Genomic DNA, 26,146 nt, shown 5'->3' on the forward strand with positions numbered 1-26,146 from the left:
GTCAGGACACAGGTATAAGCAGAGTGATGCTGGTGTCAGGACACAGGTGAAACGCTGCGATGTCCACGCTGGTGCTGGTGCTGCCTTGCAACCTCGTCGTCCTTATGACAGTCCCTTGTATGTGCCCACATCTGCTCTCAGCTGCCCGCACCTCCCTTGTCCACCCAGCACTCCAGCCCAGGTGTGCGCTGCCCTGCTCCCTCAGGCGCTGCTCTTAAGCCGACTTGTCCTGAGCACTTGGCCTGTTTGCACCCCTGGGTCCCTGCACCCCTGGGTCTCTGCACACCTGGGTCCCTGCACCCCTGGGTCTCTGCACACCTGGGTCCCTGCACCCCTGGGTCTCTGCACACCTGGAACTCCTCCTGTCCTCCCAGGGCCCCGGGGAAGGTTTGTCAGTTTCCAGACTGGCCTTGTTCTTTGCCTTTTCTGACTATCTGGCGTCTGTTCATCATGTTAACTGTTTTTTTATGTTCTGTGTTCTTGACGCTCTGACATCTGGGGCCTTGCAGACCTGGAGCGGGGGTATAGAGGAGGCTGTCCCTGGAGGGCTCGCTGACCCCCGAGGACAAAACAACTTACTTGCCCCGTGGGAGCTGGCCACCCTCTGTCCAAGTCTCACAGGCAGGACAGCTTCCCCCTCCCAGCACCCAGGGCTGGGCCCAGGGACCAGAGGCCACGCCTGCAGCCCCGGGCCCCGGGAGCCCATCAGACTAACCAGTGCCATCCCGTCTGCCCTGCTGTGCCTGCGGACACTCTGTGGGCTCTGCATTCTGCCTCCTGACCCCCGGGGGCCCCCAGTCCCTGCATGGCATCCCCTCTCCCGGTGCTGGAACACACCGGCCCTGCAGCGTTCGGCCTCTGCTGGTCGGCTCAGAAGCCTCCGTAAGTTAGACCCTGTGGGGACTCGACATCCCCTGTCCCCTGGTCCCGACGGAGGCTGGCTATCATCCACGAGGCCTTTGCTCCGCTTCCTGATGGCCAGGAGTTTCATGAACTCCGAGGTCAGCAAAATACGTCTCGGCCGAAGGACCGACCCAACTGTGCTGTTAGGGTCACGTCTGTCTTAAGACGGCACCGGGGAGTCCTCCGGGGCTCTGATCTGAAACCCCGTCCCATAACCCGGGGGCTTCGGGGTTGGGTTCTTAGGGCGTCGTGACGATGCCACTTCACCCCTGTCGGCACGCGATCCCTGGGGGTCAGATGCGTCATTTTCCACAAGAAAATCTGCTGCTGCTTTGGGTGCTCGGTGGTCCTCACTGAACGGAGGCACCCGAGATCCAGAAAGAGAAACTCACGGGCCGGCCCCCGGGCTGCCTCGGCCTCGAACTGGCCGCTCGGCCCCGAGGAGCTCATGCGGGAGGTCGAGTGGAGGTGAGGCTGCACGTTTAATAACGAGAACGACTCAGTGACCCGCTGGATCCGACCGCGATCGCCTAGCGTTTGTGTCAGGAACGGTTCAACGTGGGTCATTTTTCTCTGGGGAAAGATTAAAAGCCATTAAAGTCAGCCGTGTTTGTGGATGTTGGTTACATGCAGACGGCCAGGAGGTGTGGGCGGCTCTTGTGCTGATACTCAGAAGGGTCCTCAGAAATGCTACGTTGAGGACGTGCTTTTCTCAGGTCACGGTGAGGTTCCTATAACAGCGCCTCGCGCCTCCTTCCCGTTTACTTTTGCTTTATAAATTCAAGCACTGAATCAAGGTGTGCGTCTGGTGACAACTTCAGCTCCTCCGTGGGGATGTTAAGTGAAGACTCTGTACTCGTTTTCAAGACGAGTCTTCGAGACTTCGGTACTGAGGGATGGGTTCCCACAGGAGGATGTTCCTGGCGGGGCGGCCTCGAGGCTGTGCGCTGGGGCTGCCGGCCCAGGAAGCAGAGCTGGCCCCGCGTTCACTGTTCACAGCCAGTGTGGTGGTGTCGCCCTGAATACAGCTGCTGACTAAGTGAATAACCCACTGGCCCGCGCGATGGAGGATGCTGGCTCTCAAAGCCACCTTTCTGCCTCCCACATCGGATGCAGTGGGGGCACTGCTGGGGGCTGCCCCGCCCAGAACCCCTTCTTGTGACGACAGCCCCCTGACCGTCCTGTTCTCGCAGCCCTGGGCGCCTCCAGGCAGTGGACCCCCACCGGGAGGGGACGCTGGCAGTGGAAGGAGGGTCTTAGGAGAGTCTGGGCACGGGGTGGGGGTGGTCGTGTTCCTGTTCTCACCCTAGGCAAGCCTGAACCCTCTCCTGGGGCCCTTGAGACCCCTGCCTCCTCCCTGAGACCCCCAGCCCTCTCCTTGGACCCCTGAGGGCCTCTCCCGTGTGAGACCCCGGCCCTCCATCCCAGGCCCCGTGAGACCCTTGCTTTGTCCTCCTCATTGGGGTCTACTTGCTAAGCTCCCGCAGTGGGTGTCTGGCTCTGTGGTCGGCTCACCTGGGCCTGAGGCAGCCCTGGGCTGAGTTCTGCTCCCTTAAGTCCTTGGGGCGGGGCTTCTGGGAGTGGAGGGGCACCAGGAAGAGAGACGGCGACCAGGGGCCAGAACTGACCCCCACAGTCCTTCCTTGTGCCTGGCAGACGGAGGAATTGAGGGGGTGGACCTGACTTGAGACTGTAGGCTGGACCTGGGAGGAAGTGGGCGGCCAAGCACACGGGAACCCTGACCATGAGGGTGCTGAGGGGGTCCCTGGGGACACATGGGCACACCCAGGGTGGACACAGCCTGGCAGACGACTGGGCACCTGGGAGCCTGGGGGCTTGGCCCAGGCAGGATGCTCCCCGCCCACCAGGGTCTCTGCAGAGCCCCCTCTGGCTCGGAGATCCCCCAGGAGCGAGCTCCCCAGGGGCTGAGCCGAATGTAGGGGACAGGCCAGTGGAGCGGGTGCTGTGAGGCCCTGGCTGACTGGCCCCTTGCCCTGGCCAGCTCCCACCCCTCCCAACCACACACAGCACCGGTGGGCTGTGGGACCCACCCCTGGTTTCGCGATTGCTGGAGCCTACTCCTCCCGGGCAGAACGGGGAGGCCGTCCTACACACGTGGGTTCATGGGGGCTCTTGCCCTGTCCTGCACCCCAGGACCCCATGGGGGTGGGGGTCCCCTCGTAGGTGGCGGCTCTGCAGATGGTGCCCAGGCGGCTTCCAACAGCACAGATGAGTTCTCTGTTCTGCAGGTAAGAGTCCGATATCGTCCCCGGGTGACCGGTCAGGATGGGCAGGGCTGCTCATCCCAGAGGCTCCAGGGAGGCCCGTTTCCTCCCTTCCCCAGCCCTTGAGCCCCGGAATTCCTGGCTTCACGGCCTCTTCCTCCATCTTCACAGCCAGCATCTCAGCAAAGCCGTTTCCTGACTCCAGCCTCTGGTGCTGCCCTCACACCAGCCCCGACCTGACTTCTGCCTCCTGCTTAGAGGCCCCGTGTGACGAGGTGGGCTCCCTGCGGGACGGGGACGCTCCGCGGTCCCCTGGTCACATAAGGTCGCACGCTCACGTCCTGGGGATCCGGACGTGGACGTTGCTGTAGACACCACTCTGTCTGCTACCCGCTCCCAGGCCAAAGTCCCACAGGACAGCAGTCACAGAAGCCAGGCGGGAGGTCTGGGATCCATCGAGGGAGGGGCCTGCAGGGCCGTGTGTGTAACCGAGTCTCAGAAAACGAGGAAAGGTCACACACACACCACGGATTCGCATGCTCAGAAGACGGGTAGAGATTTACTTCCAGTTACGCTGAAACTCTGGGACAACGCAGGGAACACCCCATAATGACGAACAGAAATGGAAGGAAAAAGACAAAGCTTTTCCTGGAGCCCAAAGGGAAGGGATCCCCTCTCACTGGCTTTCCCTTTAGAGGCGTGCAGCTGTACGCCCTCCCCTCGCCCCGAGGTGTGAGCCTCTTTAAAAGCTGAAGGACCCCCGGCCTGTCTGCATGCCAGGGGTGTCTGGGGGCCCGGGGGCTCTTTGCTAAGTCAGCATCGGGGGCACGGGGGGCGCCCTGCCTCCCGTCTCTGTGGGGTTGGCTCCGCGACGCAGCTTCCTGCTTGTCAAGAAGATGCCTGACGTGTCTGTGCTTCGGGTAAAAGACGACCGACGTGGGTGTGGGCGTGTGTGTGGCGGGCTCTGTCTGCCAGGCCCCGTGACGAGGGGTTCCTCCTGTCTCCTCCGCGGGGTGGCTGGGAACCTTAACCACACCCCTGCCGCTCGCTGCCGTGGGGAAGTGCAAGGCCTGGCAGCTGCGAACGGTGGGCACAGGGGTCAGGGAACCTGCACCACCTCCCTCACGGCCACGTTTCGCGGGGCCTCTGCAGGGGGCTGGTGCAACAGAAGGCTGCTTCGCAAACACAGCAAAGCTTCCTGGTGGCTCAGTCATCCTGGGAGGGAAATCAGCCTCCAGACAGCGCGACAGTCGACTGTAACTGCTCAGAGCCCCATCCACACCGACCCCTGAGCCAAGGCTGACGGGGCAGAGAAGGGAGGCCCCCCAGGGTGCCTGCTTCCCTCTGAGGCTGAGACGCTGCAGCCCCAGGCCTGGGCCATCCTTTCACTCTGGAAATAGCTTCCTGAACTTGCCGTAAGCAGAGTTGCTGATGATAACCTTGACGTCGGCCACCCCGGCCTCGGGCATCACGTCCACCGCCTGCACTGTGGCCTCCCTGTGCAGCCAGCTGGGAGGAAGGCATGTTTGGTGTGAAGGGGTGACCCCAACAGAGTCCGGGAGCCCCTACCGAGGCGTGTCATTTGTTGGTGAGGGCATCGTGACACCCCCAGTGTGGACAAGCGTGCCGGACACCTGGCAGGAGCTCACCACCGGATTAACTCAGATTCCCTGCAGGTGACACAGCTGCTCCGCATCCTGGTGTCCCTGTGGAGCCGCCTTACCTGCCCCCGCAGAGGGCCCGCCCCACACAGCGATTCACTTCCCACCCCCTCCTGCCAAGCCACCCCACGCACCTCAGCTGCGCCCCCGCCAGCTGCACGCGGAGGGTGAGGGCCCGTCTCCCCGTGGCTCTCAGAACCGCGTCCTCCAGCTTGGCCTTCAGCTCCTCCAGCCCGAGCCCCAGGAGGGCGGACACGGCCACAGCGTGTGGTCCCACGGGGCTGTACCTGTCGGGGTGCCGGCAGACCCCACTCAGTGAGGGGGCCCTGGGCAAGGGGCCCTGCCCCCAGCCCCACTGTTATGGCCTCTGTTTGTCCAGGTGAGGACATGGCCCTGCCAGAGGCTGAGAGCAAGGGATGGGGAGAGAAAGGCTGAGCTGAGGTTGGGCTGAGATACGGGCAAGCGGGGAAGGGGTCAAACATGCCACTCTGCCAGGTGTCGGTAACCCTGGGTTGACCCGCTGCAGGTTGGGGAGGGCACTCTGAAAGCAGGAGCGGGAACTCCGAGAATGTGGTCACCGTCACCAGCAGGACAGCCTGTCCTCATCTCCAGAGGCACCCGGAGTCCGCTGTGGGGCAGGGTCCGGTGGGTGAGGGCAGCAGGCGGCCGGGCGCACACTCACCCAGGAACCAGGTCCACCTTGTTGTGCACCTCCACCACGGAGTCCAGGAGCGCGGCTGGCAGGCGCAGGCCCCGCAGGGCCGACAGGACACTGGCCTTCTGCTGCTCGGTGTCAGGGTGGCTCATGTCTCTCACGTGGACGAGCAGGTCCTGGGACCAGACGGGCCAGGTGGTCAGAGTGCTTGGGGTCCGTGGTGCCCAGCCCCACCAGGGAGGATCCTCCAGGCTGAGGACAGGCCCCGAGGGCACCACTCACCCAGAATGGGGTGGAGCTGCCCCCATGGAGTCCCTGTGTCCTAAGGGACGAAGACGACAAAGCTGGCCCACAGTGGAAGGAGTCCCCAGCGGTCCTGCCCCCGCTGTGTTGTACTGAGGGACCTGTCCCTGTGGTGTCATGCTGGAGGGACCAGTTCCCCTTTGCTAGCATTTGAGAACCCTGAGCCCCAGCCCCTCCCTGCTCACCGAGTGGGCCACATCCTCCAGGGTGGCAGAGAAGGACTCAATCAGGCTGTGGGGGAGCTGGGAGAGGAACCCAATGGTGTCCATGTAGATGACTGTCACGCGGGAGGGCAGCAACCCGGCATGGGCCGTGACATCCAGCGTTGCAAACAGCTGGTCCCGAGGCTGGACTGTGGCGTCCCCTGTCAGGGCCTTGATCAGCGTGGTTTTTCCTGCAAGTCAGTCACAAGGGGGTGATGCGTCTCAGGCCCCTGGCGTCCCCCACTGTCCATGGTGGACCTGAGGGACTGTACCCATCTGACCACAGGCCTCCGGGGAGTGAGCCGGGGGCTCGGAGGGTCTCTGAGCTCAGAGGTCTCTGTAGGGCCGTTGGGTGCTGTGTGTGGCTGTGTAGACACAGCCGGCACCGTGCAGGCCTCCTGGATAAGGGGTAGGTGTGGGGCACAGCCTGTGTGGACGGTGGTGAGGGCAGAGACCGGGGTGACGTGTCTGTGAGGTGGGTATAGACAAGAGTGAGGGTGTAGATGGGGTAATGTACGTGAGGGGGAAGGCAACCATGTAGATGAGGGTGCTGATGGTGTTGTCTGGGAGCAGCATGTCTGTGGGGTGGGCGGCTGTCCGTGTAGACAGGGGTGAAGGTGTAGACGGGGTCGGAGCAGTGTGTCTGTGAGGTGGACGGCTGTCCGTGTAGACAGGGGTGAAGGTGTAGACGGGCTGGGAGCAGCGTGTCTGTGGGGTGGGCGGCTGTCCGTGTAGACAGGGGTGAAGGTGTAGACGGGCTCTATCTTGGCAAGTTTACAAGTGGATTCTCCTAAAATACAGCAGCCCAGGCCCAGGGAGGGGCCCACACCTCACCGCAGTTTGTGTATCCGACCACAGAGATCACAGGAAATTCCTGCCGCCTCCGCTGCCTCCCCAGGAGAAGTCTCTTCCTCCGGAGCCTCTCCAGGGCCCTCCGAATCTTGGCTTCCTTATCTTTCAGGAGACGCTGTTGCACCTGCAGGAAAGATTCTCCTAAAAACACCCAAGACGATGAGTCAGTGAGCAGATACGGGGGAAAGAGGCAAGAGCCACAGAGGTGCCTGCGGGGCCGCGGACAGGCATGCTCTCGGGGCCACGGGGACCCCCCAGCCTGCTCCCCGGGCAGACGTGACCCTTCTGTTCTGAGATAGCTCTGTCCTGCTGACCCCTGAGTTCACCTGGGCTCCCCTTTACCTGGGAGGAAATAAGACCCTGACAGCAATTCAGAAGGGCCCCTATGCATCCACAGCAGGATGGGTGAGGCTGCAAAGACACATCCACGTCCCGAACCCCAGGACCTACAAACAGATCCTCTATGGAAACAGGGTCTTTGCAGATGCAATTAATGAAGGACCTGAAAGGAGGTCCTCCTGGAGAAGGTGACTCTACATCCAAGGACAGTGTCCTCAGAAGAGACAGGAGAGGAGAGACACAGACATAGAGGAGAAGCCACGTGGAGACAGAGGCAGAGACGGGAGGGAGGTGACCACCAGCCCAGGGGTGGATGCCTGGAGCCCCCAGAAGCTGGAAGAGGCAGGGCAGACCCTCCCTGGAGCCTCTGGAGGGAATCTGACCCTGGGACATCTTGACCTCAGATGTCTGGTCTCCAGGGCTGGAGGGAGGAAGATTCTTGTGGTTTCAAGTTCCTGGTCCGTGGTCCTTCGTTACTGCTGCCCCAGGAAACCACCTCAATACCCTCCTTTGTTTGAATGTGACCACATATGAGGCCCATATGCAGCCCCTGCCCTGTCAGGACCTTTCAAGGACGTTGTCCCTTTTGTAAGAGTGGTGGCCATGACAACCCCCCTTCTGAGCACCCAGTGATGAGACCTCGGACTCTGTACCTGATCCCATGATGTAGCGAGAGCCTCTGCCTCGTCCGTCCAGGGGGGCACCATTGTTTTTCAGGTGGGACCTGGCGTGGAAATGGGTCAGCTCAGGAGATTGGAGCACATGGCCATCCAGTGTCAGACGTGAGGAGGGGGCACACAGAACCCTGAGGGGTGTCTGGACTGAGAGGATGGGCTTGCTGGGGCGTCCCTCCTGCATGGGCCTTCACCGGCCGGGACAGAGAGTCCATCACCAGGGTGACATTCCTCCCTCGTGGGCGACGTGCCCCAGCAGACACGCTGCTCAGACCCGCCGCCCACAAGCTCCCAGTCCCACCGGCTACATTCCGCCCTCACCACACCTGGCAACGTCCTAAATTTGTGAAAACAAGAAGGGGTCCATCATCTCTCCCCAGCCCAGGCTCTGCAGGCACCTGAGGAGGGGGAGCTCGGCCAGCGCCACCTGCAGCCGCGCCTCCCTGGTGCGGGCGTTGCCTCGGAAAATGTGAAGAACCACCGTGAATCTGTCGAACACCTGCACGCCCCAGGAGGCTTCCAGTTCTTTCTGGAAGAGGAAAGAGAATAAGGAAGTGAGGGATGGAATCTGCAGGGACACGAGGCCCATCGTGACCTGTGTCCTCATGGCAGGATGCTGACCCACTCCCTCAGCCACTGCGGGTGGGGAACAGTGAGCTTCCGAGGTACCTTGGTGGGCGTCGCCATCCTCTCCACGTTCAGAAAGACGGCGGTGATTTCCTTGGACTCTCTGATCTTCTCTAGGAAAAGAGAACGGCCCATCAGAGGTCCACATGCCCACAACGTCTGTCTGGGGACTGACCTTGCACTTTGGTTTGCAGTGTTCCCCAGACACCCCGATTCTCTGAATACAATATTCAGGGCACGCGGGTCAGGGAGGATTGTGTCCATCTTCAGGGGAGTAGGTCTCACACATGGAGGTCACGTGACCTCATGGAGACTGAGTGGACATTACACTTGGGGTGAAACAGACAGGAGGTGAGCACACCTCTCGGTGCGTCTGCAGGGCACCCTGCTGTAAGCTGTAAGCTGGATAGCAGAGTGGGGAGGGGGCCCTCAAGGTCCATGGAGGGCAGGGGTCACAGGGAGGACCCACACCCCGGGGCAGCTGGGCTGGGGCTGCAGGGCTGACTTGTACCAGATTCTAAATGCCTCAGCTGGGCCCTGGGGCCTTGTTTAAATTCTGACTGCTCAATCCAAGTTCCCTCGAGGCTAGTTCCACCCAGCCCAGAAGGACAGCCCATGCTTGTTCTGATTCTAGGAGGGGACGGGGACAGGACACCTGTGCTGGACCCACCCGTCAGGTACTCCAAGGTCTCTTTGCTGAAGATGAGCTTCCTGTCTGGCGTTCTGGTGGGCACCACCATTGTCTCCACCACCGACCAGCCATCCAGTGTGTGCACCAGCGCTCGTGCCTCAGCCACCTGCCACTCAGCTGTAGGGGGAGACAGGCCAGTGTGAGGGTCACTTCCCAGCCAGGTCAGCCCTGGCCAGTGCCCTGGCCCATATGCCCCACAGGGACGGCTTCCTGCTGCCTTCAGGACATGAAGGTCCCCTGAGAGAGCGCCCGAATCCGCGTTTCCTCAAAACACAGCTCTGCTCTTCTGGGCAGATTGTCAGGAAGGGAGAAGAGGCCTGAGCAGAGCCAGAAGGCAGGCCCGGCCCCATATGTTGGAAGTGGGGAGTTTTATCTGTGAGGACTCCTGGTCCCTGGAGACCCTCTTGGCAGAATTCCCTTGTGAGGCTCCCCAAGGGCCTGAAGAAACTGCTGCCTCCCTGCGGGGCAGGCTGAGTCCCCATGGGGATCCTGTCCTGGGTGACCAGATCCTAGTCCTAGAGGCTGCCCCTTTACTGAGAAAGCACCCACTCAGGGCCCCTGACTGAACAGACAGGATGACATGTGGGGAGGGGGGCCGGGAAAGGCAGTGTCCGCTCAGGACAGGAACAGAGGGCACAGGGCACATGCCATGGGTGGAGGGCCACTGTGAGCTGCCCCGTCCCAGGTTCTCCCCTTGACAGTCCCTCCAGAGGGAGAAGGCAGAGCAGAGCAGGCTAAGACCCGTGCTCTGGGCTGTGCAGGCACGTGGGGCTTGGGGGCCTGACCGGGGTGGATGGGGCTGCCGTGGTCTAGAGGGGCCGGGAGGACAGCTCTGCGAGCTCCCTGGCTCCTCCTCTGGTTAGATGTGGAGTAAGTGCCTTGAGCCCCACATGAGGTGTCTCCCTTCTGACCCTCCCACCCCGCCCAGGAGGCTGCCCCTGAGCACAGAACCTCAGAGGAGCGGCCCCACCCTGCTTCGGACACCTGGGTGCTGCTGTCTCTGTGGTCACCTGACTGCCTCAGGGCACATCCAGGACACAGGTGAGGAGTGGAGATGTGAGCAACAAGGCTGGTGGGAAGGAGCCAAGCAGGCTCCAAGGCCAGGGAGCGCGGTCCCCTTTCCTCTAGGAGTTGGGAGCAGGGTCCCCCTTCCTCTGGGCTGCGAGAGGCGCCGTTTTCTGGGGCGTGACTCCCCGTGGGCCCCCGGCCTGCCCCACTGCCACCTTCAGGTCGCTCAGGTCAGGTGCCTGGTCTCCCTTACTTCCCTCCTTAGACTTCAGGTGTGACCCATCAGCAAACGCCACCGGTGCTGTCTTGCCCGACCCCCACCGTCCAATCCCCAGACCCATCCTGAACCACTGCGCAGCTCCCGTGGCCTCTGCTGCTGCCCCTGCCCCTTCCAGCTGCCTGTCTGGGGGTCTGCGCCCTGGAAGTGGCTCGGCTCTAACAGCCCCCCGAACAGCCGGAGGACCCAGGACGTGGTCCCTCAGGAGCCCTCTCTGGACACTCTCCCTATTCATCTGTGGGGTCTGGCTCCCCAGGCCTTGGAGGACCACCCTGGCGACACGGCCCCTCCCCGCCCCTGTCCACCTTCCTGCTGGGTTCTGGACACAGCGGGCTCCTGCCTGGCCTGTCTGCTGTCCCCACAGCCTGACCAGGGCGGGAACAGAGCGGGGTTGCTGACGGGTGCAGGCGATGTTTGTAGGCCCCGGGCAGATGTGCACTCAGGGGCTCGGCCGGGTTGACGGATTCTGCAGCAGCGGGCGTGTGAACACGTGTGTGCACAATCTTTGGGCTTCGGACTGAGCGCCACAGAGTGAAATGCGGGTAGATAAAAGGCTCAAAGCTGCGGGACACGCCATGCGCACCCCGGCGTTGGTTGTTGGGTTCTTTTCCTTTACGGATGGGAGACTGCAGAGGAGCAGGGCAGAGCGATAATCGGGGACGCAGCCGAGAGGGGAGGGGGCTCCGGATCCGCTGTGTGCCCCGGGAAAGGCGCCCTGCCCAGAATTAGGATTTCCAGACGCGCAGCAGGGGTGCGGCAGCCGTGAGCTGGCGGGCGGTGGTGGTTCAGTTCCACCCCCCCAAGTCCCCACCCCAAAGCATCGCCCTATGGACACCAGCCCTCGGAGCCCCGCCCCACAAGCCCCGCCCCAAAGCATCGCCCTATGGACGCCAGGCCTCGGAGTTCCTCCCCCACAAGCCCAGCCCCCGGTCCCGGTCACCTCGGCTTCCCTGCGGCTTTCCGGGTCCGCACTTGACCTCGGGGTGAACCAAGCACACGCGCTGGGTCCCCGCCGGCAGCAGAGGGTCCCTTCTCAGCAGCGCCTCCTCCTCCTCTTCCTCATCTTCTGGTTCCTCCTGCTGCTCCTCCTCTTCTCCAGCCCGACCTTTCCCGCCATCCGCACGTGGGCCCGGCTCTGCAGCCCCTCGCCCCTCTGGGCCCCTCGGACCCCCGCGGAAGGCGGCGAACGCGCGCTCGGGACGGGGCGGCAGCGGCGGCGCGGCCCTCGAAGCCCTGCAGCCCCGAACTACCCGGGAGAGCCAAGTCCCCGGGCGGACGGCGGCGCGCACGGCCCACATTCCGCGCGCGCCCGGACGCGGTGGGCGGGGCCCGTGCTCCCTGCGGGCTGCCCATTGGCCGCCCGGGTCACGTGCTCGCCGCCGCCAGATCGGGGCGGGCGGGCTCGGGAGGCAGGCTCCCGGCGCTACTGCCGGGGTCCGGTTCTCTGTGGCCGGGATGCTCGCGCTTATCGCCCCCCGCCAGGTGCAGACCCCAGGTCCCAGACCCTGCCTTAAGAGGGAGTCTGAGTGCAACACCGGGGATCCTGAACTCTGTCTTAGGGGTTCCAGTGCAGTCTGGGTCCCAGACCACGCCTTGGGGATCAAATCCCATCCCTTGCGGTCCCAGACTTTGCCTTGGGGTCTGCAATCTAGCCCGGCGGGTATTGTGAACACTTCGGGAGGGTTCCAAATCCAGTCAAGGCTCGGAAGTCTATGTTGGTAGTCCGACTGCGGCATTGGGGGTCCAGGCCAGTCCTCGCAAATCCGAAATTCTGCCTTGGGGCTCTGTCTGCTCTGGAGATCCCGAACTTGAACTTGCAGTCTCCCATCTGGCCCCGGGTGGGGGAGTCTTAAATCTGCGTTGGTAGCCCAATTATGGGAGTGCAGCCCCAGGCCCCAGACCCTGCCTTGGGGCAGTCTGAGGGGGACCCAAGGGGTCCTGAACCCTGCTTTGAGGGGGTCCCATCTCATCCTTGAGGGTCTCAAACCCTGACTTTGGGGTTCCATTCCATACTTGGTGATCCCAGACCCTGCCTTGGGGGTCTGAGTGCAGCCCTGGAGATTGGGAACCCTGCATGGCAGGTCCAAGTCTGTCACAGTGCATCCTAGACTCTGCCTTAAGGGGTTGGAGTGCTGCCCTTTGGGTCTTGGACCCTGCCTTAGGGGTCTGAGCCCATCCCCAGGGACCCCTGACTTTGCTATGGGTGTCTGATGCTGTTCTCCCTTGGGGGTCCCAAATACTGCTTCGGGCTTCCCAGTGGGGTAAGGAGGGGCTCTGAAGGTTGAGTGCTTCCCTGGGGGTGTGAGTCTGGACAGGAGTCCCAGGCCCTGCCTTGGGGGCCCACATGTGGCTGGCGGGTATGGCTTCGGAAATGATAGCGGAGCCCATAGCATTGCAGAAAGTGGGATGTGGGCTGGTTTCGAAGGAGCGGCCCTCCCATTCACACTTACCAGTTGTATCCTCTTGGCAAACCTCAAAATGCACGGTGTTGAGAGGGTCACACAGAATCCCAGCTGCCTCTTAGGAGTTCATGTTTTTACAGGAGAACAGTTTTAACTGAAATGTTCCTTTAGCGTCTGCAGAAAGCCTTTCTGGTATTTCAGGAGATGATGTTAGACCACATCATTGTAACAGAGAAGGAGGGAGACCCCAGGGGAATGTAGAGAGATGTAGCCCGAAATGGGGTTGCAAACACAACTCCCCTTTAGGAATGGGTGTAGGGGACGAGCAGGAACCTTTAGGGCCAGGACCTGTCGTGTACACACCAGCTAAGAGGGGTCAGGCTGTGCAGAATCACAAGTTTACATTGAGACGGAGATTGTTAGCCTTGAAGGAAATGGGTGAACTCTCAGGAGTCCTGACCCAGTGTTCACAGTGGATCCAGGCACAGGTAGTAATTCCTGGGGGCCATTTCCCTGTGGATAGGGTGAGAGGCTGAATTAAAACTTAGAATAACTAGTTCATGAATGTGTGAATTCTGGTGGCCGGTACCGTTTTGTGGCTGGTCCCCCTGCCCTCCTCCATCACAAGGGTTGTAGACAGCCAGGCAGCAAAGGAATGTCCACGAGCGGGTCATGTTAAAACCACATGGTCCTTGGTCAGGCAAGGATGCCCCCGGGGGGCTTCTCTGAGGTGCTGGGGTGCCCCGGAGGGCTTCTCTGAGGTGCTGGGGTCCCCTGGGGGCTTCTCTGAGGTGCTGGGGTGCCCCAGAGGGCTTCTCTGAGGGCCGGGGTGCCCCGGAGGGCTTCTCTGAAGGCTGGGGTCCCCCGGAGGGCTTCTCTGAGGTGCTGGGGTGCCCCGGAGGGCTTCTCTGAGGGCTGGGGTGCCCTGGAGGGCTTCTCTGAAGGCTGGGGTCCCCCGGAGGGCTTCTCTGAGGTGCTGGGGTGCCCCAGAGGGCTTCTCTGAGGTGCTGGGGTCCCCCGGAGGGCTTCTCTGAGGGCTGGGGTGCCCCGGAGGGCTTCTCTGAGGTGCTGGGGTCCCCCGGGGGGCTTCTTTGAGGTGCTGGGGTGCCCCGGAGGGCTTCTCTGAGGTGCTGGGGTGCCCCGGAGGGCTTCTCTGAGGTGCTTGGGTGTCCCCAGAGGGTTGGCTCTGAGGTGCTGGGGTGTCCCCGGAGGGCTGGCTCTGAGGTGCTGGGGTGAACTCTGAGGGCTGGCTGAGGTGCTGGGTTGTCCCTGGAGGGTTGGCTTTCAGGTGCTGGGGTGTCCCTGGAGGTTTGGCTCTGGGGTGCTGGACTGTCCCTGGAGGGTAGGCTCTGAGGTGCTGGGGTGTCCTCGGAGAGCAGGCTGAGGTGCTGGGGTGTCCCCGGAGGGTTGGCTCTGAGGTGCTGGGGTGTCCCTGGAGGGCTGGCTCTGAGGTGCTGGGGTGTCCCCGGAGGGTTGGCTCTGAGGTGCTGGGGTGTCCCTGGAGGGCTGGCTCTTAGGTGCTGGAGTGTCCCTGGAGGGCTGGCTCTGAGGTGCTGGGGTGTCCCTGGAGGGCTGGCTCTGAGGTGCTGGGGTGTCCTCGGAGAGCAGGCTGAGGTGCTGGGGTGTCCCTGGAGGGTTGGCTCTGAGGTGCTGGGGTGTCCCTGGAGGGCTGGCTCTGAGGTGCTGGGGTGTCCCCGGAGGGTTGGCTCTGAGGTGCTGGGGTGACCCTGGAGGTCTCTCAGGGTCATCCTGCCCACCTCATTTTACCTTCATCACCTGTGTAAAGACCCCATCTCCAAATCCAGCCACATTCTGAGGTCCTGGGGGTCAGGACTTCAGCAAGTAAATCTGGGGGACATAATTCAGCCTATAACAGGCATTTTTCTGCAAAGAGTGAGACTGTGAAACCATGTGTTTTACTGGGAACATTTCAGGTGCTGATTGGGTCAGTGCGGCTGATTTGCATTGTCATGGAGACAGAAGGCCATTTCTGACCACTCACCTGAGTCTGTGCTCAGGGAAAGCAGCTACTGTGCACGGTAACTTTCCGCCCTGTATCTGTCCCCGTGGATGCACGTTCACATGAAGTGTGTCTTGGTGCTGAGGACACTCTATGAGAAACGGGAATCATCTGTGAAACTGATCTTTTTTCCTGTAAATTCAAAGTGAGCGTGTTTTACCTTCTCAGCCAGGGCCCCTCTGCCTGGCCTCAGCAACCTTGCTGTGTCTTGCTGGATTTGTGGAAGTCAGGCTGGGTCACCACCGGCCCCGCCGGCCACTCCTGAGCACGGTGCCGGGGCTGCCGCACCCTAAGGTGAACAGGATGCTTGTGTCCATGTCTGAGTCCAGGGCCATCACCCCATGCTGCGCAGCTGCCCGATGGGTGTGCGCCTCGGTCACGGGCCTCCAAGCATGGGGTCAGGTTTAAGCCAGTGCCCTCCACGGGTCAGCTAGGCTCTGACATGGGAGCCTGAGGGGGTCACACCTGCTGGATGCTGGAGGGTGGCTTACCCTGCCAGGCCAGAGAGATTCCTGACCAGACACTCATAGCAGTGGGTCGTCAGTAAAATATACAGGGCCCGAGGGGCCGGCCAGAGCTGTCGGTGGATTAGTTCTTGCTGGAGGTCTCGCTGTCCACACTGGGCACTGGAGGGAAGCCCCACTTCCCACAGGGAGGGCAGGCTCTTGTGCTGCCCACGTCAGCCGGTGCCACACACAGACTGGGGCCCATGGTCAGCTGGGAGCAGGGCCTGGCCTTGAGGTGCTGCGTCCACACAGAAGCCCTTTGTAAGGAGTGAAGACCCAGGAAGGGCGAGACTGCATGTTCACTCCAGGTCCGAGGGCAGGAGGGCAGTGCGGAAAGGCTCTGAGGGCAGTGCTCTGCCTGGGAGATCAGGACGCACCTCTCCTCCAGGCATGGGGAGGACCCCTTCCCTGGGGGTCAGACCCCTTTGTCTGGTAACATCACTGTGCCAAGGTCGTACTTGGGTGGCAGGTCCTGACCCCCTCGCACTTCTGTCGTGTCTGGTTCCTGGTTCCACGGCCCCGCTGCCCTTTGCGAGGTGACCTCTCTCAGGACAAATGTGCACGCACAGGGATCTCCAGTGTCTCTCTGGGGAAGCTGAACTCTCACAATGTTTCAGAAAAAACAACAAAGCCAGGAGCAGCCGTGGTGCCTGCTGGGATGGAGGTGCTGGGGGTGGTGACTCAGCACGCGGGGTGACTGCGTGGCCAGCGGGGATCCAGGACCCCTTCGTGGGAGGGGCTGCCGTGCAGACTCACGTGTGGTCCTTTGCAAGAAAGAAGGGAATCTGGCTACGTCCATGTGGGAAACCTGGGGGCGCACTGCTGTGTCCGAGATGCCGCCCCCAGTCTGAGCGGGATAAGATTCCATTCTCTTTACCCTCCAGAGTTAGTTTATCTCCCAGGTGGGCCTCCCAGGACAGCTCGAGGTCTTGAGACCCAGCTAGGGCTACATGGAAAAGACGCAGACGCAGGAGCCGTTGGGGGTCAGCCCGTGCCCTACCTCCTGCTTCTGGCCCCGCGCACACACTGCCCTCACCGCACACTTGGGCTGGGCCTCCTTCCTGATGGGGAGGTGAGCACCCGTGGGACTCGAGCAGCTGACCTGGCTCTGTGTAAGCGCGCCTCCCTTCCCCGATGGCGGCTCCCAGGACGCACAGTCTCACATCCAGGCCCCCAGCAGAGTGACTGCCCGTGTCCAAGCCCTAGCACCTCTCTCCTCCGGCCTGATGTGCATTGTGGTCTTGGCCACTTGGCTTGAGCAGCGGGACTGATGGAGCTGACCTCACTGTGGGGCCACCAGACCCCAAAGATTTAAGGATTCTGGGTCCCCCAGTGTCACCCAAGGGTGCCATCAGCTGATGGTCTTGTTCCTAACCTGTCTGCACCTGTGGCTCTCACCTGGTGACACTTGTCACTGCTGGGGACATTACTGGTTGTCACACTGGGGATGGGGTGCTCCTGGCACGTGGTGGATTGGGACCAGGGATGCAGCTTGCAGTCACCCAGTCTCATGTCGGTCATGAGAAACCCTGTCTAATATGGATGCTTTTTTTTATGAGTAAAAGTAGATTTCTTCCGAGATGTATGCTCCATTGACAGGCTGTCTCAGACGCAAAAGAAAGGCGGAGAGATGCGGGGTTGGGTGCTTAAAGTCCAAGTAGACACACTCAGAGTGCGGGCCGTCCAGGGAGGCAGGGGAGCAAGAGGCCTGACGTGGAGACTTTCTATCAAAAATCTATTATGTATGTATCTGTCTATCTGTTATCTGTCAATCAATTATCCGCCATCCGTCTATCAGTTATTTATCTGTCAATCATCTGTCCTGTCTATAGAAATGGTTCATAACTGGGGCAGTTTTAACCCACAGGAGACACTTGGTGATGTCAGGGGACATGTCTGTTTATCACAGCGGGGGAGGGGGAGCTGCTGGCTTCTGGTGGGTGCAGACCAGGGACTCTGCACCCGACACCACCCCCACAGAGAGTCGTCTAGCCCCAGCGGTCCCTGCTGCTGAGGGGAGAGCTGGGCCCTGGACTAAGGCAGGACTCGAACTTGGGACTCACCGGGCTGCCCCGTGTGTTGGGGGAATAGGGGGGACCCAGGGCTGGTCCCTGCGTTGGGGGTGGAGGCGGGGCCTGGGGGCAAGTCCACGTGGGGCCCTTGGGGGCAGAGCTGATTCCAGCTCAAGCTGTTGGACACCGCCCTGGACCGGAGGCCTGTCACCGTTGGATGTGGGATGTCCTGTGGCCCCAAAAAGGTGCAGTCTCCCTGCTGGGTCCGAGGTCACATCGGGCCCTTCGGCCCCACGGCGACTAGAACAAGCCTGCCTGTAACAGCTGCTGGGCTTCCTCTGGAAGGGTGCTTTGTAGATGACGTGGATGGGCCACCAGACCGCTGACTCCTTTCAGGTGCGTGTGCAGGTGCTCGGGGCTGCTGTGACGTCTCCCTGGGCGCTGCCATCCACTAGGCCTAAGCGTGGACAGGCTGCTGGGCAGGGCTAGTGATTCGGGTGTCTCCATCCCTGAGGGGAGGCCCTGGTAACCTGCTGAGCTGAGTGGAGGTGCCTCATCCCCACTGACCTCAAGGCAGGGCTGGCCGTTGGGGGCTGCTGGTCAGACAGGGTCCTGCCTTGGTCAGGGATGGGGGGCTGCTCTCTGGGTGGGTGGCTGTGTCCAGACCGTGCTGTCCTGGTGGGATGTGATCCAGGGGCACCTCCTGCCACCCTGGCAGCCCGCGGTGGCCCACAGCTCAGAAGAGGAGACTCAGTGGAGTGTCAGAGAGGCCACTGGGGCTGCGTTCTGGGGCCGACCCTCCATCCGTCTCCATCAGGCTCTGTGTCCTCCTCCACCAGCGTCCAGCCCGTCCCCTCCAGGGCTCCAACTCTCCATGGATCTCCAGCCTCCATCTCTGAACAGGAACTGATACCCAAGACAGGTGAGTCCCTTGGGGGAACTGTGAGGGACACGACCTGTTCCTGGCCTGCCGGCTGAGGGTGGGGACTGACCTCTCCTCCTGCAGCACGTCTCTGACATCCACTTCTGTCTCTGAGGACTCTGAACTCTTCCAAGGAAGCCGTCAATGTGAAATCCATCCCTGCCCAGGGGGTAGGTCCCAGGCTGGGACTCTGGGCGGTTGGTGGCTGTGTGGGACGCTGGCAGGGCTGGAGAGGACACTGTGGGGGCCACGTGGGGGTTGCCTCTTCTTCCCCCAGTCCCTGGGTGGGGGTGGCAGGACACCCAGCCACTGGGTGTCCCAGGTGACAGCAAGGCCATTGCCCCAGGTTCGGGTGGGAGGGATTCCTGTGCACATCCAGAACCAGGGATTCGGGCGCTGGTCACACTGACCCGAGGCCACCACGTGGAGGATCACTGGGTGCCTGCCTTGTGGGCAACGCCCTGGGGACTGGCCTGGTTGTCTGGGGCCCAGGCACCACCCATGGTGCTCTGATCTTCATGTGGACTTAGGTCACACGGGGTCCTCAGGTGTGTCCCTGGGCCTATGTGGCTCAGAACACTGGGTTTGGGGCTCCCTGGGGTTCCCAGTCTCTCTCCTGGCTCCTACCCAGGACCCTGAGCCTGGGCTGGGACGGTGCTGCCCAGGGCCCTGGTGCGATCTGTGGGTCTGGGACAGCCCTTGGAAGGAGGAAACGCTCTGGGCAGGGTGCACCGGCCAGGGGGCTCTGGGCAGAAGTGTGGCCGGCCTGTGGAAGGATCTTCCCCACTGTCTTGGCCTCTGTGTCTTGGCTCATTCCTGCAAACAGCTGTGGTAGGCAGGGGACCCCGTCATCTTCCTGGGACTTGCTCAGTTTTCCCTGAGTTGCCTGGGGACCACCGCAGAGGTGCCTAGGCTGCCTGTGTCCATGCGTCTGTCCCTCTGTCTGTGAGCCCACGTCCGCACGTGTGTCCTAGGCTCCTGGCCTATCTGTCCCCAGGCGAGTCTGACTGGAGTGACCCACACCCACCAGGACTTGTGGTGGGAACTCCTCCATCGCCTCGTCTATGACCCCACTCAGCCATGCTCAGTGGCCAGCGTGTGTGGATGACCCGGGCCTCGGGTCCCTGAGGCCGTGGGGCAGGTGATGGTGACAGTGACCCTGGCCACCCACACCCGTGGATCTGACCCCGTACTTGGGGACAAGGTGGTGTGGCTGTCGACTGGGGGCCCACCTGCCGCAGCTTCCTCACTGCCTGACCGCTGTGCTGGGCTGGGAAGGTGGGGCTGGAACCAGCTTTGCTCCTGTCTGTGGAGCTCAGCGTGAGGTCCTGTGCATCCTAGTGGTCCGGTGTGGTCCCGTGTGCTCCTGTGCGTTCTTTGTGGTCCTGTGCGGCCCCTCATCGTCCAGCTCTGTAGACAGAACCCAGCACGTCCTCTCTGCCCTGGCCCTGCTGTTGGTGCCTCTTGTGTCCAGTGCTGTGGGCCCAGCTGCTGGACAAAGAAACTGGTTCCCCAAGGCCTGCTTAGCGCCCAGACGATCAGACGGCCTGCCCAGGCCTGGGCAGGGGTGCTCATCAGATGCCTCCCCCGGACATGCGGGGCTGCTCATGCCTGTAAGTTTCACGTTGGTGCCAAACCATGAGCCGTCCTGGACACGGGGGAGGCCTGAGCGGACCTTGGAGGGCGGACGTTGGGGTCTTTTCTACTGTCTGTAGGGGAGGGTCCCACCCTGTCGTGCACAGGTCAGCACTGACAGTGGGAGAGAACGGCCACCAGGGTGATGTCAGAAGCACTGTGGCCGGAGTGCAGGCCACATGGTCAGACCGCTGGTCATGCTGCTGGGAGCTCTCAGGTCCCAGGGCCTGTGACCCCCAACCCGCTGGCTTCCCGCCCCCGAGGGCCGTCCACATCCCTGCAGTCTCCCCCGGTAACGCCCCCATCTGTTCCCCCGTCCGTCTGTGAGCCGTGTCCAGAAACCCCGGTGCTATGTCTGTCTCCAGCTGAGCCTGTGGCTGAAAATCCTTAAATTCTTTATTTGAAAATACAAACGTGATCTCATAAAACATTTTTAAACTGCTCTGCACAACAAATAAAAGTTAACTTTACATACTTTGTACATTTACACAAAAACGGTCAAATAAGCTCACGTGGGTGTGGCCTCGGTGGGGAGGGCTGGGGCTGGGGCGGCGCCCCCTCCCAGACGCCTGTGCAGGACAGACGGAAGGTTCTGGGGCTGCACCCAGATGCCCGTGCAGGACAGACAGAAGGTTCTGGGGCTGCAGTGGGGCCGGGGCTCCTGGAATGTTCCTGACTACCCCACCCAGCCCCAAGGTTCGAGCACATCACGTGACCCTGAGACCCACCCTTTTGGAGCAGAGACTGGTTCCCTCCAGGGTGAACCGTCAGCCAGGACTGGGCTGAGTCTCGAAAGACATTATCTAGGGAGCTGGCCAGTGGGGCGAGGCCATCCTGATTTTCAGGGGAGCCCAGGACTGTGTCCCCTCCCTGCCAGGCTGGCCTGGGCTCCTGGACGAGTGTCGGCCCCTCCGGGGGTGGGGTGGGACACGCACCTCAGTGCCCACCTCAGCCAGCTCCCGTGGTGAATAAATAAAAACCTACCATCCCATACAAACGCACTCATCTTCCGTAAAACAGCTCAACAGAAGCCGCCGCGTCCAGCAGCAGGCGGCGAGGACGGCCCCGCGGGCGGGTGGGTCACAAGGGCTGCAGGTCGTCGTCCCCGCAGCCGCACTCGTACAGGTCCACGGCGCCCAGGCCAGATGGCGTCTCGAAGAAGGGCCTCTGGGCCAGCGGGGACCGCAGCACGCTCAGCTTCTGGTCCACGGGGCTGAGCTCAGCCTCGTACCTGCAGGGAGAGCCGGGTGAGGACACGCGGTGCCCACCTGCCCCACCACAGCCACGACACGCTGCCAGTGGCCCCCACCCGACACACAGCTCGGGTGCTGCAGACTCGGCCATGGACACACTGCTGAGCTCTACCAGTGGGAGAGCCGGCACCTGCTGGGCACAAGGCCCTCCAGGAAACGCGAGGAGGCCCCTCGCCCCCGCTCTGCAGGAGGCCAGCACGACCTGATATCCCAAAGGGGCAGTCACAGGAAACTGCAAACAGCCTTTGCAGGGAGAATCCGAGAACGCACAGGAAGGAAAACAGACAACGGCCAGGTTTCTCACGGGGACGCAGGGCTGCTCCAACCATCAAAAAGCACTGAGTATCATCCCCTGTGCCGCCGGGTGACAGGTCAGTGCCATGGACAACAGGTCAGCGCTGTCCCCTGTGCCCCCGGACAACAGGTCAGTCCCATGGACAGAGCAGCGCTGTCCTCTGCACCCACAGGCCAGGTCTCTACCCACTCAGCACCCACTCACGGCCAAGCTGGATGCTCCAGGCAGCACATGGGGAAGGAGGAAGAGGTTGTGGGCAGGAGGAAGGGGGCAGAGCTGCCCCTCACAACAGACTCGCTGTCTGTGAACAGAAAATCCCAGAAGCTACGGAAAGGTCTAGAGACTTACTGTATTTAACAAAGCTGCAAAATAAAAGATGAATAAACTGCCAACGAGCAGCTGGAATCCAAACTTTAACAGTAACTTTTCAACACCAGAAAGTATGAAGTCCTTCAGCACAAACCTCATGAAATACACACAAGAGCCGTACCCTGAAAACCACAGAGCGCTGATGGGTGAGTCGGGCGAGACCTGAACAAGTGGAGGGGCGCACGGTGATGGGTCAGGACACTCTACGTGACTGAGACGCCCCCCTGTCCCCACCAAGCTCACTCCTTCTCAGAGTGCAGCATAGCGCTTGTACAGACAAACAAGCTTAGCCTTCAACATCCACGTGAAAACAAAGGACCCAGAACACCAACAGTGCGTTGAAGACTGCTGGCAGGTCTCACCGTGCAGCAGCCACGTCACCACAGAGCTGTGGAAACCATGGCCGGGCGGCCAGCGAGGACAGTGGCACAGATGGTCAGCGACCACGGTGCTGATGCTCAGCATCTGGAGATCCGGCCGAGTCTACTACTCACATGGGAGGAAAGCAGCCAGGGTGACCCGAACAGTTCTGAGCAGGACCAGAGCCAGAGGCTGACCCTGGAGCCACGGGGTCAAGACTGTGTGGTGCTGGGGGTTGGACAGAGGTTCCTGTCAGCAGGACGGAGTAAGCTCACACAGAGGCCTCATGTGCATGGTCAGTTGATTCTCAGTACAGATGAAACCAGAGGCTGTGCAGGGAATGGACACCCACGTGCATGAGACACCTGGGACAGACCTCACACCCCACAGGAAGGGTCTCTCAAAGCAGGTCACAGGCCCGAGCATCAGGGGGACAATGCTAAACCTTTCAGAGCAGTGACTGGCTCCCCCCAGGGTGGGTGGGGGCTCTCGGGCCCCGGGCCTGTGACCCCCACCCCGCTGGCTTCCCGCTGCCAAGGGCCGTCCACATCCCTGAAGTCTCCCCCGGCGATGCCCCATCCGTCCTCCTGTCCGTCTGTGAGCCACGTTATCTGTGGATTAGGCGGTGGTCTCTCACATGACACCAAAGCACAGCCCAAAAGGCAAGCTGATAAACGGCTATCCATCAAAATTAAGATGTCTCCCCAGCCATCAAGACACGAGGGGAAGAGAATGAAAAAATGCAACACAAACAGGGAGAGAACATTCACCCCCAACCCCATCCAATAAAGGACTTGTGTACAGAGGACGCAAAGACCGCTGAGACTCAGATCGAAAGAACAGATCGTCCGTGGTGCAGAGGGGGCAGGAGACACGGCGCATCACGGAAACGGGCCAACGGGGGCACAAAGGTTAAAGCCACGTGAGATACTGTGACAGGCTTCAGACTGGCTAAAATTTAAGACACAAAACCCCCTAACCATGCCCATAGTCGGGAGGTCGTGGAGCCACAGGAACCAAAGACCGCCAATGGTGGGGATGCCACGTGGTGCAGCCATGGGGATGGCGGCTAGGTGGGTCCTCCTGAAGGTGACAGAGTGTCCATCATGTGACCCAGAGCCTCCCTCCAGGTGCTGATCCAGGAGAAACAAGCACTTTCATCCCCACAGAACCACAGCTGCTCACATGTGCCTGAAACTGGACGCAGTGGAGACCACCATCGCCCATCGCTGGGGAGGATGTGGCCAGTTCTCTGAGCCACGGACACCATTCAGTGTCAGTGGGATGCCCTCCACAGGCATGACCAGATGCACACGGGCTGACCTGACCCACCCAGTGACGTGCTTGGGCCTCAGATGCCCATGCTGAGAGCAAGAAGCCAGCATGAAGGGCCGTGAGATTCCACATCTGTGACTTCCTAGGAGAGGCTGAACTGCTGGACCAGAAACAGAAACTCCTGGACCAGGAAAAGAAAACCCCAGACCTGGAATAGACACTCCAGACCAGGAACAGAATCTCCTGGACCAGGAACAGAAATTCCTGGACCAGGAACAGAATCTCCTGAACCAGGAACAGAACCTCTTAGACCAGGAACAGAAACTCTTGGCCAAGAAGAGAAACTCCTGGACCTGAAACAGAAACTCCTGGACCAGGAAAAGAAAACCCCAGACCTGGAACAGACACTCCAGACCAGGAACAGAATCTCCCGGACCAGGAACAGAAAGTCCTGGGCCAGGAAAAGAAAACCCCAGACCAGGAACAGAAACTCCCAGACCAGGAACAGAATCTCCTGGACCAGGAACAGAATCTCCTGGTCCAGGAACAGAAACTCCTGGACCAAGAACAGAATACCTTAGACCAGGAACAGAAACTCTGGACCAGAAACAGAAACCCTGAACCTAAAAACTATAGACCTGGAACAGAATCTCCTGGACCAGGAACAGAAACTCCAGACCAGGAACAGAACCTCCTGAACCAGGAACAGAATCTCTGAGACCAGAACAGAAACTTCTGGACCTGGAACAGACACTCCAGACCAGGAACAGAACCTCCTGGACCAGGAACAGAATATCTTAGACCAGGAACAGAAACTCAGGACCAGAAACAGAAACCTTGAATCTAGAAACTCCAGACCTGGAATAGAAACTCTTGGATCTGGTACAGAATCTCTGGAGCAGGAACAGAAACTAACAAGCCACATATCCAAGGGCTGGGAGTGGGGAGGAGTCTGGGGTGAGGCAGTACTCTTCCTCCTGTCACTTTGAAACCCCTCTGGGTTGCAGTCGGAGGACCCCTGAACAGGCAGCAATGCTGCTGCCACACTGAGACCCCTGTGTGGAGGCCCCCTCCCCAGAGGCAGGGGGGAATCTCAGACTGGGTTCCACTCCCGACCATACCTGCCTGTGCGGCGCACACCCTAGACCAGGTACTGAGTGGCCATGTCCAGGGAAGAGGAGAGCTGGGGAGGCTCCTGGCCGCCCTGATGTGTGCGACTTCTGCCCAGGAGGCACTGTGCCCCTCAATCTGCTGCCAGGCCCATCCTCAGAGAACAGGTGGAGCTCTTGGGAGACGCCATGTCAGGACCCTTCGCGGAGTCGGGTGGGGGAGGGGCTGACTCGGAATGAACACCTCTGGGGGTCCAGACGGAATGAGGTTTCGGCAGCCAGCAGGGCAGTCGTGAGTGGGGGAGAGGTGAGTGCCCGGGGACAAGGAAGGCTCCGAGTCCTCGGGCCTCTGCAGGTCCCCACTCTCCGTGGGTCGGGGGCAGCAACACCGCCGGGGCTGTTCCCGGAGAGTGGCAGACGAGGGAGCGGCAGGGTGGAGGGGCGCAGGTGTCTCCCGTCCACAGCCGCGGGCCCTGGGCCTGCAGGCTCCTGAACCCACGACACTTGGGGAGGTGTCTCCGTCCCGCCTGCCGACCACCCCCGCGTCCCTGTCGCCCTCCTCCCTCCAGCCTCCTCCCTGTCCCCGAGCTTACCCGTCCTCCCACGGCTCCCCCACAGCCTCCTCAGCCACCAGGATGTCGTACTCCTCCGCGGCGTACCGCTCCCAGTCGGACAGCTCGGGGCCCTCGCTCTCGCTCTCCTGCGGGAAGCGCCACGTCAGGCAGGGCGGCCCCGCGCCTATCCCTGTCCTCCCGGGCCCCTGTCCTCCCGGGCTCCCGCTCCCCGGCTCCCGCGTGCTTGCTCCCGCGCCCGCTCCTCGTCCTCCCGCATGCTCGTTCCCGCGCGCTCACCCTGAGCAGGGAGACCTGCTCTTTCTGCTCGTGGTCCAGGTACTTCTCCACGTTGAAGAAGGTGTCGAAGAACACGTGGGCGAGCCTGCAGGCCTTCAGGTCGTGGAGCGTGATCCTCCCTGCGGACGGCCGGCGGGACGTGAGGACCAGCTGCCCCTGCCCGCCCCCCCCCCCCCCCCCCCCCCGTTTTCAGAAGCCGCGTCCGCTGTGCGTAGCGACCCGCCTTTAGAACCCCGAACGGCAAGCGCCCTGATGCACACAGGGAACGCAGGGTTGTTCCCGGTGCAGACCGAAGCCCGGGGCGGGAGTGGGACTTGGAGCCCGGCGTGCCCGGTTGGGGGGTGGTGTAGTGGTGGGTTGGGTGGGCGTAGGGGCCGAGAGACTGCTGCGGGGGTCGCACCCTCGGCCTCAGCGCCAGGTCCCGAGCTGTCGCAGAGCAGGGGCAACCCCAGTCAGACAGAAGGCCCAGGCCACTGTGCCCAGGCCGACCCCTTACAGCACCTGAGCCCAGGGCCTCCAGACAGGATATAACACTGACTGAGCGTCTGGGTTTACACCGAGCCTCCTCTCACACTGGAAGGCGTCCTGGGCCCCACTTGGAAGCACCTTCTCGGGTGAGGGGCGTCAGGATGTGCCTGGTGGGTCTCCTGCTCCCAGATAACCACACACCCCCGAGAGGCAGCACAGGGCCTGGATGAGGGGAACCGGGGTAGCTGACC

The 26,146-nt window shown here is 61.6% G+C and overlaps 2 protein-coding genes across 5 annotated transcripts in view; both read right to left on the reverse strand.

Moving 5' to 3' along the window:
- Window positions 1-3,667: 3,667 nt before the first annotated feature.
- On the reverse strand, window positions 3,668-11,753 carry GTPBP6 (GTP binding protein 6 (putative)). The gene is made up of 10 exons (XM_072956252.1): window positions 11,359-11,753; window positions 9,113-9,250; window positions 8,485-8,555; window positions 8,214-8,344; window positions 7,795-7,865; window positions 6,785-6,943; window positions 5,933-6,141; window positions 5,472-5,620; window positions 4,924-5,076; window positions 3,668-4,637 (listed from the first exon to the last, which is right to left on the reverse strand). Exons 1-10 carry the CDS (start codon window positions 11,714-11,716, stop codon window positions 4,514-4,516), a joined length of 1,563 nt encoding a protein of 520 aa, XP_072812353.1. The 5' UTR covers window positions 11,717-11,753; the 3' UTR covers window positions 3,668-4,513.
- Window positions 11,754-20,293: 8,540 nt separating this feature from the next.
- The window catches only part of PPP2R3B (protein phosphatase 2 regulatory subunit B''beta), a 45,055-nt gene continuing 39,202 nt past the window's right edge, over window positions 20,294-26,146 (reverse strand). For all 4 annotated transcript variants that reach the window (XM_072955773.1, XM_072955771.1, XM_015244334.3 and 1 more), the window contains exons 11-13: window positions 25,428-25,546; window positions 25,170-25,276; window positions 20,294-21,146 (exon numbers count right to left, since the gene is read on the reverse strand). In XM_072955773.1, the coding sequence (XP_072811874.1) occupies window positions 20,996-21,146; window positions 25,170-25,276; window positions 25,428-25,546 (377 nt within the window). In that variant the 3' untranslated portion in view covers window positions 20,294-20,995. The remainder of the gene's footprint in view (window positions 21,147-25,169; window positions 25,277-25,427; window positions 25,547-26,146) is intronic.

Source organism: Vicugna pacos, chromosome X (assembly GCF_048564905.1).
Source record: "Vicugna pacos chromosome X, VicPac4, whole genome shotgun sequence".
Lineage (NCBI taxonomy): Eukaryota > Metazoa > Chordata > Mammalia > Artiodactyla > Camelidae > Vicugna > Vicugna pacos.